Raw genomic sequence first — 15,127 nt, 5'->3', positions numbered from 1 at the left:
GTTTTCTAAATATAAACAGATTGTTGTTTCTATAACCAGGGGTGGCAATCCGTTTTGCAAACAGGGGGGACACTTCTTTTTGAGCCAGCCAAGTCAAGGAGAACTTTGTGAATTGTTAAGCATTACAGTATAAGTGCTCTCTATAAAGTTATTGCTATCTTTATTGCTGCTGACGCCCTAGAAACATGATTTTCTGAAGTTTGGGGACCCCCTCTAGAAAATTCTAGAGAATTTGACTCCCTGAAAAGCGAGTTCTTAATATTTCCTGGCGAATTTACAGTTAATTTGTATAGGGACTGTGGGACCGCCTAAAGAAAATTTTGAGAATAAGACGCCTCGAAACATGATTTCCTGACATTTCTTGACGAAGTTAAGGTTCAAGATTATGTATATAGGGTCTTTGGTATGCCGCTGGGAAAATTTTGAGAATTAGATGCCAAGAAACGCGATTTCCTGAAATTTCCCGACAAATTTAAAGCTCAGGATTATTTGTCTTATAACAAAGACTCCCCATGATTCAGTAAAATGAATTAATGTACTTGGAGGCAAGTGAAAAGCAGGAAGGGAAATTTAAATGACCTCTGAGGGAATACATAATCTGGATACCATTTAAACACATAATATGTTCCATGAACCAACTGGAAAAACCCAACGACTTTTTACTGTCAATGAAGACGTTTCAAAATTAATTTGTATTTGAATTGTGTAATTTACGGGACGTTTCAAATAAGGGCTAAATCTTTCAAGTTTTAAGTTATCGTTGTCATATTTTTTCTCCTAATGAACTTGTTTTGATTCCTTGAAATCTGATTATTTTTTATTCCAAATTATTTTGATTTTGTATTTTACGAGACAAATAAAATGTCTTTTATGGGACGTATATTAAGTTGTTAGTGCTGATTTATTATATGTTAAAACCTAATGTCTTGAACAATAAAATAAAATGAAATTGTTTAAAATGAATAAAATCATTTTCAATGCAAGTTTTAGCAGTCCTGTCCGTATTTTACTAAAATTTAAAGCAATTCAATTTTAATTCTCTGAGTGAGATTTTTATACATGAATCCGTTTTTTGTATGCGTCACCACAAATTCATAATTTGAATCAAGTTTCCCTTGTCAATTTGAAGTGTAATTGTCTGATTCTGATCCGAAAATGATGGTCTATATTTAAAAGAAAACTTGTAATCATGTGATTAATGATAGTTGGGAAAGGCTCGTAAATTACAATCAAAGAACAACAATACAGATACAGAAAAAATATTAAATTTTCCATCAAACGAATGTTACTTTTCTCATATTTTCTTTCACAACTTTACTGTTTTAGTTGAGAATGAGTCTTGTATGCACGACAAATGCTGCAAGTTTCATCCAATCTTGATGAGTGATGAGATCTTGGTCAAGTTTGATATTGGTAATAATCAGATGAATGGTTTCAGAGTTATAGCCTTTGACTGAGTAAATACGAGTCAAATTCGTCTTGTATGCACGATAAAGGCTACAATTTGGATCCTATCTTGGTGAAACTTAGTATGCATATAAACTAGTGTCCAAAAGAAACGATACCAACTTATTTTCAAAATTGTTTTTTACTAAGTGAATTGTCTAATATGAAAACATGCCAATTCGTATTGCACATCCCAAACACAGCATAGTCGATAAAAATACCGGTAACACGTGATCACTTCCGGGAAAAAACGTAAATTTCGTGAAAGTGACATTTCCCTGTCTAGCATGTTCTGCACGTGCATAAAAACTGTATAAAACGGCTGATCAGACACGTTGATATCACAGCAACAAAAAGAACACAAGATATGCCACTTTTGACAGCCATCGAGAGAGAGAGAGCCGTTGGAATGGTCCAACAAGGAGCGACACACGTCGACGTCGCCAGAAGGTTAGGCTGCGCACGCATCACTATCACCAGGTTGATGCAGCGGTTACATCAGACAGGTCAGACGTCAGACAGGCCCAGGAGTGGAAGACCACGAGTAACCACGCCCCATTAAGTTCGGTACATCCGGGTATTACACCTGAGGAACCGCACCGTAACAGCGACGTCCACGTCTACAGGAGACTACGGCAGTATGGTATCCGGCCACGTCATCCCTACCGCGTATCGCTCCTGACGCCTCGACACCGGAACAACAGACTGATCTGGACCAGGCGAGTTCGACGTTGGCAACGGCGGGACTGGGCACGTGTTATGTTCTCTGATGAGAGCAGATTCCTCATCTTCAAAAACGATGGACGGCAGCTTGTATACCGACGATTTGGTGAACGTTTGGCGCCTAACTTTATCCAACAGGTCCGGTCGTTTGGAGATGGAGGTTTAATGGTTTGGGGTGGCATATGTGGTGACGTCAAAACGAGGCTTGTCGTAATTCGTGGAAACCTGAATGCACAGCGTTATATTGATGACATCCTACGGCCTGTTGTGGTGCCCTTTATTCAGCAACAGCCTCGTGGACTCCTTTTCCAACATGACAATGCAAGGCCACACACAGCAAGATTGACACAGAACTTCCTTGCCAACGCCAACGTACAGGTTTTGCCATGGCCCGCATGTTCACCGGACATGAATCCCATCGAGCACTTATGGGACCACCTCAATCGGCAAATCCGACTTTGCCGTGTGCCTCCAGTCAACGTCCAAGACTTGGAACGATGTCTTCTCGAGGAATGGCAACGAATCACTCCCAACGTCATCAGACGTTTGACGGCATCAGTCCGTAGGCGTGTTCTGGCATGTATTGATACTCACGGTGGACATACCCGCTATTGACTTGACTTTGTGACGTGTGGTGTGACATTTCCCGTTGTTTCTGTGATCAGTGCTCTAACGAAATTTTCTTTTTTCGACCCCACCCATCTTTAAAGGCTTGTCATATTGGTTGTACAGATTTTATTGAAATGAAATCTTGTACAGATGTTGTGAAAGGATTTCTCAAAAGCATAACACCAATCCTAAACTTCTGCATTGTTTAGTTTTTCTTTTATGTCGTTGCAAACAGGTGGTATTGTTTCTTTTGGACACTAGTTTATATATTGATGAGACTTCAGTCAAGTCCGAAAATGAGATTAATTGGATGAACGATTTAAGAGTTATTTGTTTGACTAGTTTGATCTTGATGAAACTTGGTATGCGTGTATATATTGATGAGATCTCGGATACGTTCAAATTTGGTAATAAACGGATGAACGGTGTCAGTTATTGCCCTTGATTTAGTAAAAACACGTCAAAATTGGCTTGTAGGCACGATAGAGACCACAGTTTTTATCTGATCTTGATGAAACTTGGTATGCATGTATATATTGATGAGTTCTCACTCGAGTTCGTAATTGGTATCAATCAGATGAAGGCTTTCTGAGTTATTGCCCTTGACTTTTCAAATTTGGCTTGCAGGCAAGATAGAGACTACAGTTTTTATCCAATCTTGATGAAACTAGATATGCATGATGAGATCTCGGTCAAGTTAGAAATTGGTAATAATTGGATGAACAGTTTCAGAGTTATTGCCCTTGACTTAGTAAAAACCTGTCAAATTTGACTTGTAAACGCAATAGAGACTACAGTTTTTATCTGATCTTGATGAAACTTGGTATGCATGTATATATTGATGAGATCTCAGTCAGGTTCGAAATTGGTAATAATGGGATGATTGGTTTCAAAGTTACTGACATGACTTAGTAAGAACGAATCAAGTTTTTATCCAACCTAGATGAAACTAGGTTTGCATGTAAATATTAAATAGTTCGTAATTGGTAACAATCGGATGATTGGTTTCAGAGTTAATTGCCATTGACTTAGTAAACACGCATAAAATTTGGCTTGTAAACACAATAGAGGCTACAGATTTTAATCGATCTTGATGAAACTTAGTATGCCTGTATATATTGATGAGATCTCAGTCAAGTTCGAACTTTGAATCAATTGGATGATCGGTGTTAGAGTTATTTCCCTTGACGTAATATAGACACATCAAATTGGACTTGTAGGCACGATAAAGGCTACAGGTTTTAACCGATCTTAATGAAACTTGGTATGCATGTATATATTGAGGTTCGAAAACATTGTTCATGTTTAAATTTCGATGATAATTTGATGTTTGAGGTTTGAGGTTTCTCATGGTCGGAGTGCAATATGGCTTTATAAAATGATGATCGTTCAATAACCTATGCTTAAGAAGATGCAGTGGATCAAAATACACCCCCCATTTCATTTGTTCAATAAAACAGAAGACTCACGAACCATTTCACAAAGTTATTTACAGGTTCATTTAAAGATGATCCAAATAATATGGATACTCTGAAGCACAACACATGGGTAAACATTCAAAAAAATAATCTGCTACAAAAAAAAAAGTAGTCCAAAAGTCCAAATTCCAACATGTTTTGAAAGCACAAAAGCCCCTTTCCTCGGGGACAGACACACTTGAAATGTCAGGAAAAAATTTGTGAAATGTTTTGTATGTCTTCTACTTTATTAACAAATTAAATGGGGGCGTATTTTGATCCACTGCATCTTCATAAGATCATCATTTTATAAAGCCATATTGGATTCCTACCATGAGAAGAATGCAGGAATGTTACTTAACAACTATCCGACTTTTCATGTGTGTCTGTCCATGAGGAATAGGGCTTCTGTGCTCTTGAAACATGTTGGACTCTAGGACTACTTAGTTTTTCTATAGTATCCCGAATATGGATTTTGACATGGTCTTAAACTAGTATTTACCAGTATTAAACTAAGCCCATTCAACTTTTTTTGTGAACGTTGAAATGAGATGGGTCTTACTGTATTTATATCTGAACAATCAGACGGCAGTTAAGGTAGAAGAGAAATGAAGAAGGTATAAACAAAAAACATTACGTTTTCATTTTCTCTCAGCTTCAATTCTTTACCAAAAGTCTTACTTAATTCTGTATCATCCATATAAATCAAAATATTTAATTACAGGGTCATGGTTTTGACAGGATGAATTGACACATAAGTGAATTGTTATAGATAGGAATACCCTATGTCATCTGCTGTTTTTTGGTCCCCTCATGCTAATCTAATGTATTTAAATTTAGGGTGCTGGAACAGATGAAGCTACGCTTATTGAAATATTGTGTACAAGAGCTAATGCTGATATACGTGATATAAATGAAGCTTATAAAATGAGTGAGTATATCATCAAATCATACAATTAAAAATCATTATCAGTTGTCCATGATGAAATTAGAGTCATGTGTAGCATAAAAGCAGATGTTTGGCATTTTGCAAATTTTGTGAAAAAAAGTAATATATGCTTAGAGGGAACTAAAGCGTTCAACAACTGAGTCCTCCACTGAATTGCCTGCAAATGTGAACCTCACTATAAGTGCTGTGTAACCCCACCCCTTCAAAACTTCCAATTATGTTCAAAATTCCATGCTGTAAGTTTATAAAATATGAACCCATCAATTTAAAAAAAAATTGAAAAAGTTACCCAAACATTACAAACATAAAAAAGAAATATTCTTCTTAAGAATCTACGTATGATTCAACTTAGGGGGTTTCTTTAGAATTCCTATAAGTTCTTTTATTATAGGTTCTTCTAATAACATGTAAATACTGAAACAATTTAAACAGAAAACAATTTTTATCTAACCTATAGAGTTTGCACAGTTGCCGGATACATTCTAATTTCTGCTTTGTGAAACATGAAGTCCACCCTATATCACTCTGTGTCGACAAATTGGATGTAAACCTACCTACACCCAAGAAAAACTTAATTGTCTCTTGACTGAATTAATAAAAGAAAAAGATTTAATGCCTCATATCCCCACACAGTAAAACAGTGTTGGCTCAACAAGAGATTTATATAAACTGTTAAAAACTTGTTGAAATTGACCCTAGTGACCATAGTGCTCTATTAGCCGATTTTGCCAGTTCAGATGCTGTTTTGTGCATATCTAAAGGTTCATGTAGTCACAAGCTGAGATATCTATAAAATTCGCTATAATTAATAATATTGTTACTACATTTAAAGATATGAATGAATCTAAGCATTGATTTTGGTCGGAAGTGGACAATCTTTGTTTTTGCTACATTTAAAAATAATTTCCTCTTTTCTCACCAGTCTTGCACTAAGTTGCATGAAGTTACAAACCAATTTGTCATATGATTGTTAATCCTAACTGCACTTTTTGTGTCACTGTATAAACTTTGTAATGCACATAAACATTTTTCCCGAAATCCCACATGTTTTTAGTTTGTACCACAGCAGAGGTCTTTGGAAATAAACAAACATATAAAAAAGTTTTTTGTCCTTACGTTCGTTTACAATATTATGCAGGGTAAATACATGGTCAGAACAGCTACGTTGTTTCCTGAAGCCATTTTGAAAATCGGACAGGCTTTTTTTGACGTTTCAAAATAAGCATTTATCCTTTTGTTCAGAATAAAACAATAGACCTTACTTACTGATATAAGAGATATACCTCTGTAGTTGTTCGAGTTAATTTTGTCTTCGCTGTCTGGTTTCAGGATCGGATGGATGATGTTTGGATTCCATTCTGCTGGCACAGTTCCATTTTCAAAACAAGCTTATCATTTTCTTTGTAACAGTTTCTTTTACGCCCACATGGAAATGTGGATGTATATTGCTGTTGCCCCTGTCCGTTGGTCCGTCTGTCCGTCAACATTTCTTGTGAACACAATAGGGACTACAGTTTTCAACTGATTTTAATGAAACATGGTGTGATCATGTATATTGTTGAGATAATTTGATGTATTTAGGTTATTGATATTGATTTTTAAAAATTGGTGGAATTTCTCAGCATAAATAACTGGCAGTAAATATATATATCAATGAATTCAAACTATTAAAATTTCTTAAATATGAGAAAATTCATACATTAGTCACTAAAGACTGTTTTATCATTTCTGGCAGCTGCCAGTGGGCGTATGTTACCTTGCCTGGCAAGCTATCTAATTACAGTGTTGTTCTTCAAGACCTCACTTGGAATGTTGTCAAATCCAGTTGATTTCCTAGTTTTCAAACTCTTTACTGCATCTTTAACTTCCTTCTTGGTTATAGGATTATTCAGATTCGGGTCTTCTTTTCTTGTAGTTGTTAAGCTTTATTATCCGCTGAGGCATTGAACAGAGAGCTGAAATTATCTTTCCATACTTTGAAAACCTTTATCATATCAGTTACAATAGCACTGTTGGCATCACTAGTCATTATGGGTATATTTCACTGCTGTTTTGATTTGACCATTCATGCTTGCACTTACTTCACTTATAGTGAAAACATTTCTTATTACAAAAACAATAAACTATGACTACCGTTGTTAAAGATGGGTTTCCTTATTTTTTAGATTCAAATTAAGCAAACTTTTGTATTAATTGGTTTTTCTAATGAATTATCATGTATTCTTTATCATATCATTATGTTCTTATTGCATACAATTTAGAGTTTTAAACAATCGTAAATGTCCATGTATGTACAGACTGGACAAAAAAAAAAAAACTTTTAATAACCTCCTTTGAGCGGTCACTCATTGGAATTCTGCTGGTAATTCTCTTCTAATTTAGCTAATTATGAATTAATTATGGACCTGTGAGACAAACTGGTATTTTTCTAAGTCATTAGAACATCTCTACTTCCTATCCATATAAGTATTAGCATTTTCATTTTCATAAATGAAAGTAAGGGAACCCATCTTTAACTTAAAGGGATTGTAGAAAAATGCAATGAAATGAATGGAGTTTTACGTCCTACTTTTCTGCACCACATGGGCTAATGAAGATGGGCAACGTCATACAGGGTGCAATGAGGAACAGCGGCATTAGCCTGCTCTTTTTCGATTTTCAACTGTCGAGAGATCTTTAACGTGCACAGCCTGTAGCACACGGGGCCTCAGTTTATTGACCCATCCGAACAACTAGACACTTTTTCCATGTCAGCCCATCTTACCTACACCACTGACAGGTTGAAAAATCCAAAAGTATTATCTCAACCTATGCCGGGATCGAACCCTGGACCTTCAGATTAGCGAGCAATAGTCTTGAAACGGTTAGTAAATGTTATGAACCGGGTAATTGATGGCAATAACCGTTTGTTACCCGTTGAATCCTGGCTAATTACTAAAGATTATAAAAGGAGTCAAAAACCACATTTGCGGCTGTAACTCACCCTTAACTAAACTAGAGTAAGTATAAATGAGTACGCAGGAAGATTTTGACTAGTTCGGTACAAATCGACAGATACCAAACAACCCATTGAAGCGCTTCAATGTAAGATTACGAGCGGGCCTGACAGAGTTAAGACGGACACGCGCCATTGTCACTCATTGCTACAGTCTCTTCTTCTTCGGATGGTGTCAGCTTCGGAAAAAATTCCATATCGCAGACGTTGAGTAAGGAACGGGTTGCTCCCATGGTTTCTTCTGATTCTTCTTCTGTAGTCTTGATACTGCGTTCTTCTTCTGTGATTCTTCTTGACGATCTATCGCGGACTAAGTCCGCAATGATCGCCACATCTACAGAGGAGCAGGGAGCTCTTCTGATGTGCTACTTTATGTGATCATTTGTGACTCACTCAGAAAATAATAAACTGTCTCACAGATTGTTGACATACCCTCCCCGGTATGGGCATACATGTGTAATCTACCGATGTTATCGGGTTTCTACCGCTTTTGCATGTTGTCTACTGCTCTACCGACGGGATACCCGATTCTACCGATTTTTGGTTTTTTCCTGATAAAATTTTCACGGGACCTACCGTTTTCAATGTTCAAATTCTCTACCATAAATCAACAATATATCTATCATTACTTGTATCTTAATTGCCGGTAACACGTGTTAATCTCATCACGTAATAATATTATCATTGCCTGATTAATTAATCCCCCAATTAAGTTGGTGATTTGATCTATTTTCACCCGATAATGTGTATTTTAAGCCCACGTGACACACTTTATATAACAACATCGAATAGATTCTACTTTCGCTTTGACAATAAATTTTATGGTAGCCCTACTTTTACTAGAAATCGAAATCTTGAAGTCTTCTCAGTATTTTATACCAAATCTTGAAGTCTTCTCAGTATTTTATACCGTCAGTGTCAATCTGTGAGGTCTATATTAGGCTTCTTTATCAGAATTCTATTTCATTATCGGTAGATTATCATACGCGACTGGATGTCTAATTCTTATGTAAACTCAAACTTACATATAATCGTTTGTAATTTTACTGTAGCCTGTAAACATTCATTTATTGCCTTCATAACAGGCTTACTACTGCAAGTCTTTCCATATTATATCTGAAGAATGTCAAAATGGAAGCGGTAACTTCAGTTCAATACTTCGCGAGAGTGTTGCAGGAAAAGTATTTAATGATCGGACTGGAGATATTTTAGGTGTCATGAATTACACCTTTGGAAAAAGTAACATTGCCAGTACATATTATTTACTAAATATTGCTTTCAGAACATACTGTTTTTTTAATATGGTATTATATGTAGGCCTACCGGTACCATTTAATTTAGAGGGCTGGGATCATGCTTGATTTCTTGTTTTCAAACATCATTTCACTTTGACATTATTTTTGATTCAATCAATACTGAAGAATGTCAATATCAAATTACTTTTTGGGCCCCTAAATTTGAAATATCAGGCACTATTTCTAGAATTATCCCTCATTATAGATTGTTAATTTTTACTGTGTCATGTAGGCCTATGATCAATTTAATTAATTTACAAGGCTTAAAGCTTATTTTAAAAAAAAATGAAAAAAAGAATTTTTTTTCCTGACCTGTACACATGTATGCATATGGGACAGAATATTCTGAAAGGTGTAATCCAGCCTATATCTTTTCATTATCTCGACCAGCGATTTCCTTAATTCCCTTAGTTGCCCACAATGGATCAACAGGTGTTCGGCCGTGCCAGCTTCACCACAGGGACATAGCTTTAGTTTGTATTTGTGATTTCGTTCCCTTGTATGCCGACATGAATCCATGCCAACTCGATTGATTTGCCTTGACTATGTACAAGTAAGCACGCTTGCCTGATTTCATCCACTAGCTCCGCTTGAGAATTAGAGGAATCGTTGAGTAACGATGTCAGGCTACTTTACGAGTCGCTTAGTACTACATAATTTGAATGATAGTGGCCAGCAGAATATTTCTTGTGCTGCCTGAGGGGACGTAGATCCCCAGACCCGTTGTACCAACATCCGGGTTATGCTTTCTAACCACCATGGATCCATATCAGTTAAGACGATCGTTCGAGCGATGTCCAAATCTTATCGTCTGAACCTCTCGGTCTCGAGGTAGGTAGGAGATGATTCTCCCAGGTGCTTCAATTTTGACCAGTATCTAAGGGCTAACTCCTCTCTGCGGATTTGAAGAGGAACCTCACCAACATCTTGGAGTAAAGACTCCTCTTTCATGCCGATACCTACTCCGGTGGCTAGTCGGAGGGCTTTGTGCTGTATGACATCTAACTTATGAAGGAGCATTGGTCTGGGGGTCATGAATGCCTGTGAACCGTAGTCCAAGATGGGCCGGATCAGCGCACGATAGATCATCATGAGTGTCACAACATTGCCAGATATATTCCTCATTAAGTTCAGCACAGTTTAGCATCTGTTTGTGATGTTTTTAATGTGAGGTTCCAATGAGAGTTTTTATACGCCCACATGAATATGTGGTCGAATATTGTAGTCGCCTCGGTCCGTCGGTCAACATTTCTTGTGAGCACTATAGAGACTACAGTTTTTATCTGATTTTGATCAAACTTGGTGTGATGCTTTAGATTGATAAGATCTCGGTCAAGTTCGAATTTGACATATTTTCGTTGAACGCTTTTTGAGTTATTGCCCCACTTTGTTAAAACGCTTTGAAATTTGTTAAAAATAGTTCGTGGTGCAGGATTGAAGCTATAGTTTTCAACCGATTCTGATGAAACTTGGTGTGATCATTTGAATTGATAAGATCTCGGACAAGTTCTAACTTGACGCATTTTTGATGAACGGTTTTTGAGTTATTGCCCTTGACTTCGTTAAAACGCGTCGAAATTTGTTAAAAATAGTTCGTGAGCAGGATTGAAGCTACAGTTTTCAACCGATTCTGATGAAACTTAGTGTGATCATTGGAATTGATAAGATCTTGGACAAGTTCTAACTTGACGCATTTTCGATGAACGGTTTTTGAGTTATTGCCCTTGACTTTGTTAAAACGGGTCGAAATTTGTTAAAAATAGTTCGTGAGCAGGATTGAAGCTACAGTTTTTAACCGATTCTGATGAAACTTGGTGTGATCATTGGAATTGATAAGATCTCGGACAAGTTCTAACAAGAGATATTTTTGATGAACATATTTTGAGTTATTGCCCTTGACTTTGTAAACACACGTCAAAAGTTGATTTTTGCCCTTGATTAGAGCTGTGTGATTTAATTGTTTGTTGTATTGGGGTTATTGATATTGATTTTAAAAAAATATTTGGAATTATTCAGCATAAATAATTTCTTCAATATGAGAAAATTCGTACTTTAGTCACTAAACACTGTTTTATTATTTCTGACAGCTGCCAGTGGGGGTATGTTACCTTGCAACGCAAGCTATATTCTATCGAAGGTTACACCAAGTAGATAATTGAATACGTTTGCCGTCCAATAGTAGTGCATGTCGGTCACCTGGGGGTCTTTACTGACCAACATTCCTACCTTTTTGGCTTAAGATATTCTGAATCATATATAGACACAGCTTTATGGAACAACAATCACTGGTTAAAGTTTTATGCAACGTTTCGACGTGTTTCTCCCGTCGTCCTCAGGCACATAATGAGAAGAAGTGATGGGCAAACTATATATACATTAATGCTTATTATTAAGAACACACAAGAGAAAATGGTTTATTGATACATTACATTAAATTTTAACAGGTACAATAAGAGGTATATAATTCTTAAGATAACATACAGGCTGATTAAGTAAAATAATTGAAGTAAAGTAAATGAATTAAAAAAGATTAATTGAAGATTAAATAAACAACTATTGCTGGTATTGGAGTCTTTTATTAATAGAAATTACATTGTTCATATAACTAACTATGCTTAAAGTTGGAAATTGTTTTTGAATATGAATAATTACAAGTTGATAAGTTTATCATATGCATGCGATAAACGAACACCTTCATCTCTGTTAAGGTCAGGCTGATATCTTCTGATGTGGATAGCTTCATGAAGTCTTCTGGTTTTATCTATGTGCTTATTGATTGTCAGTATGTTGGTGTTGTCAAAGTTGACTTTATGTCTTGTTTTCCTTCCCATAGCAAGATGTTCAGCCACAGCAGATGTTCCTTCATTGCCGGGCTTGTCTTGATGGTCTTTGAGTCGAACATCAAGGGGTCTCTTTGTTTCCCCTATATACGAGCTTCCACAGGAGCACTCAACTTGGTAGACACATCCCTTAGGTTTTTGGTTGTTGGAGGGATTCAATTTACCACTGGCTCTGAGCAAATCTTTAAGCGTTGAGTTGCCAGAGAACACTGTTTCAATGCCGACTGACTTTTTCAGGATCTTCTTGATTTGGTATGATGCCTTTCCGATGAATGGGATAACTAAGCGGGTTGATGGTCTGTTGGGATTAGGCTGTTGGTTGGTTGGTTTTGCCATTAATACGGATTGAAAAGCTTGATGTACAAAGGCTGGAGGGTAGTTGTTGTGCAAGCAGAATACTTTCTTGATGTGTTGTAATTCTTGTTGAAAGTATTCTGGGTCACAAATCCTTTTTGCTCTTCTGACCAGCGCTGTGATGGCTGCCCTTTTGACATGTTGAGGGGTGTTGGAATGGTAGTTCACATACTGATCTGTATGTGTAGGTTTCCTATACACGCATGTCTTCAACTGACCGCCTAACCGCTTAATTCTCACATCCAGAAAGGGTATAGAGTCATCTTCTTCTGCTTCCATGGTGAAATTGATCCTCTTATGCTGAGCATTAAGATGCTGGAGTAGAGCTGATGGGTCATCTTCAGCTCTAAGCATGACAAAGGTGTCATCAACTTTCCGGAACCAGCAGATTGGTGAGATCGGAGAGGTTTCCATGGTCTTTTCCTCAAAGGCTGTCATATAGATTTCAGTAATCAATGGTGACAAGGGGCTTCCCATAGGTAGACCGTGGATTTGTTCATAGATCTCATCTCCCCATGTGAAGTAGGTAGAGGACATACACATCTGAATGAGATCGACGATGCTGTCTGTAGTAAGTGTAGTATCAAGTGGGGTCTCTAATTTAGATATCTTATCTCTTATGATACTCAACACATCTTTACATGGGACATTGGTGAATAAGTCGACAACATCATATGAGTACATCTTCCCTGTGATCTGCAGTTCTTTCAATTTGGTGACAAATTCTTCTGAGTCTTTAATGAATGAGTCAGCTGTTTTCCCCAAAGGTGCCAAGATTCTGCTAAGATGTTGGGCGATGTTATAGAAGACAGAATCCCGAGAGCATATGAGTAGCCGAGCCTTGATGGGGTTTTTGTGGATTTTAATTGTTGCTCTGGCATATGGTGGACGTGGGTGGCGGCTTGATCTCAGTTTAAATTTAAGTTGATTGGTAATTTGGTTACTGGATTCAAGTTCGTTTAACTTCTTATCCAACGTGTCTTTGTATATGCTCGTTGGGTTTTTGCGGAGTCTTCTGTAAGTTTTCGCATCACTAAGTAGTTCTGTGACAGTTTCTTGGTACTCTTTCTTATCCATGATAACTGTGGCTTTCCCTTTGTCTGCTGGTAAAGACTTGAGAACCAAGCAAGAGAAGACCAACAACCTTCTTGGCCAAAAAATCAAAAGCTCACAACAAACCAAAGTTGACAACTTAAGAAGACATAAAAATCATTCAGAGAACTTATTAAAACCAGACCACAACCAAAAAAATGAATTTCTAACCAAAACTGTTATCAACCTAAGCCAGAAAAATCTTACAGACGAGCAGATAAACCTCCTCTCCCGAGGTCTGAAGTTTTCACCCGTTACCAAACTCAAAAACCATGATGACTTCATCGTCAACATAGAACGTGGCTTACACCAATTAGCACCAGGCGGTCATATCAACTATCTGAGACACCAAGTGACAGAGATCCTCGATAAAAAGAAGATACAACCCAACAACTTAACCAAAGTACAGAGGGATGCACTCACTGACCTCAGACAAGATAATAAGATCGCCATTTTACCAGCAGACAAAGGGAAAGCCACAGTTATCATGGATAAGAAAGAGTACCAAGAAACCACAGAACTACTTAGTGATGCGAAAACTTACAGAAGACTCCGCAAAAACCCAACGAGCATATACAAAGACAGGTTGGATAAGAAGTTAAACGAACTTGAATCCAGTAACCAAATTACCAATCAACTTAAATTTAAACTGAGATCAAGCCGCCACCCACGTCCACCATATGCCAGAGCAACAATTAAAATCCACAAAAACCCCATCAAGGCTCGGCTACATATATGCTCTCGGGATTCTGTCTTCTATAACATCGCCCAACATCTTAGCAGAATCTTGGCACCTTTGGGGAAAACAGCTGACTCATTCATTAAAGACTCAGAAGAATTTGTCACCAAATTGAAAGAACTGCAGATCACAGGGAAGATGTACTCATATGATGTTGTCGACTTATTCACCAATGTCCCATGTAAAGATGTGTTGAGTATCATAAGAGATAAGATATCTAAATTAGAGACCCCACTTGATACTACACTTACTACAGACAGCATCGTCGATCTCATTCAGATGTGTATGTCCTCTACCTACTTCACATGGGGAGATGAGATCTATGAACAAATCCACGGTCTACCTATGGGAAGCCCCTTGTCACCATTGATTACTGAAATCTATATGACAGCCTTTGAGGAAAAGACCATGGAAACCTCTCCGATCTCACCAATCTGCTGGTTCCGGAAAGTTGATGACACCTTTGTCATGCTTAGAGCTGAAGATGACCCATCAGCTCTACTCCAGCATCTTAATGCTCAGCATAAGAGGATCAATTTCACCATGGAAGCAGAAGAAGATGACTCTATACCCTTTCTGGATGTGAGAATTAAGCGGTTAGGCGGTCAGTTGAAGACATGCGTGTATA

At 37.4% G+C, this 15,127-nt stretch overlaps 1 protein-coding gene across 1 annotated transcript in view; it reads left to right on the top strand.

Moving 5' to 3' along the window:
• Nucleotides 1-15,127, top strand: part of LOTGIDRAFT_117967 (hypothetical protein) — a gene marked incomplete at both ends in the record, with an annotated part of 65,196 nt that overhangs the window by 12,866 nt on the left and 37,203 nt on the right. Inside the window, one exon of the mRNA XM_009056256.1 lies at nt 5,076-5,166. Within this exon, the coding sequence (XP_009054504.1) occupies nt 5,076-5,166 (91 nt within the window). The remainder of the gene's footprint in view (nt 1-5,075; nt 5,167-15,127) is intronic.

Source organism: Lottia gigantea (genome assembly GCF_000327385.1).
Source record: "Lottia gigantea unplaced genomic scaffold LOTGIsca_27, whole genome shotgun sequence".
NCBI classification, from domain to species: domain Eukaryota; kingdom Metazoa; phylum Mollusca; class Gastropoda; family Lottiidae; genus Lottia; species Lottia gigantea.
This window is presented reverse-complemented; position numbering and strand designations above follow the sequence as displayed.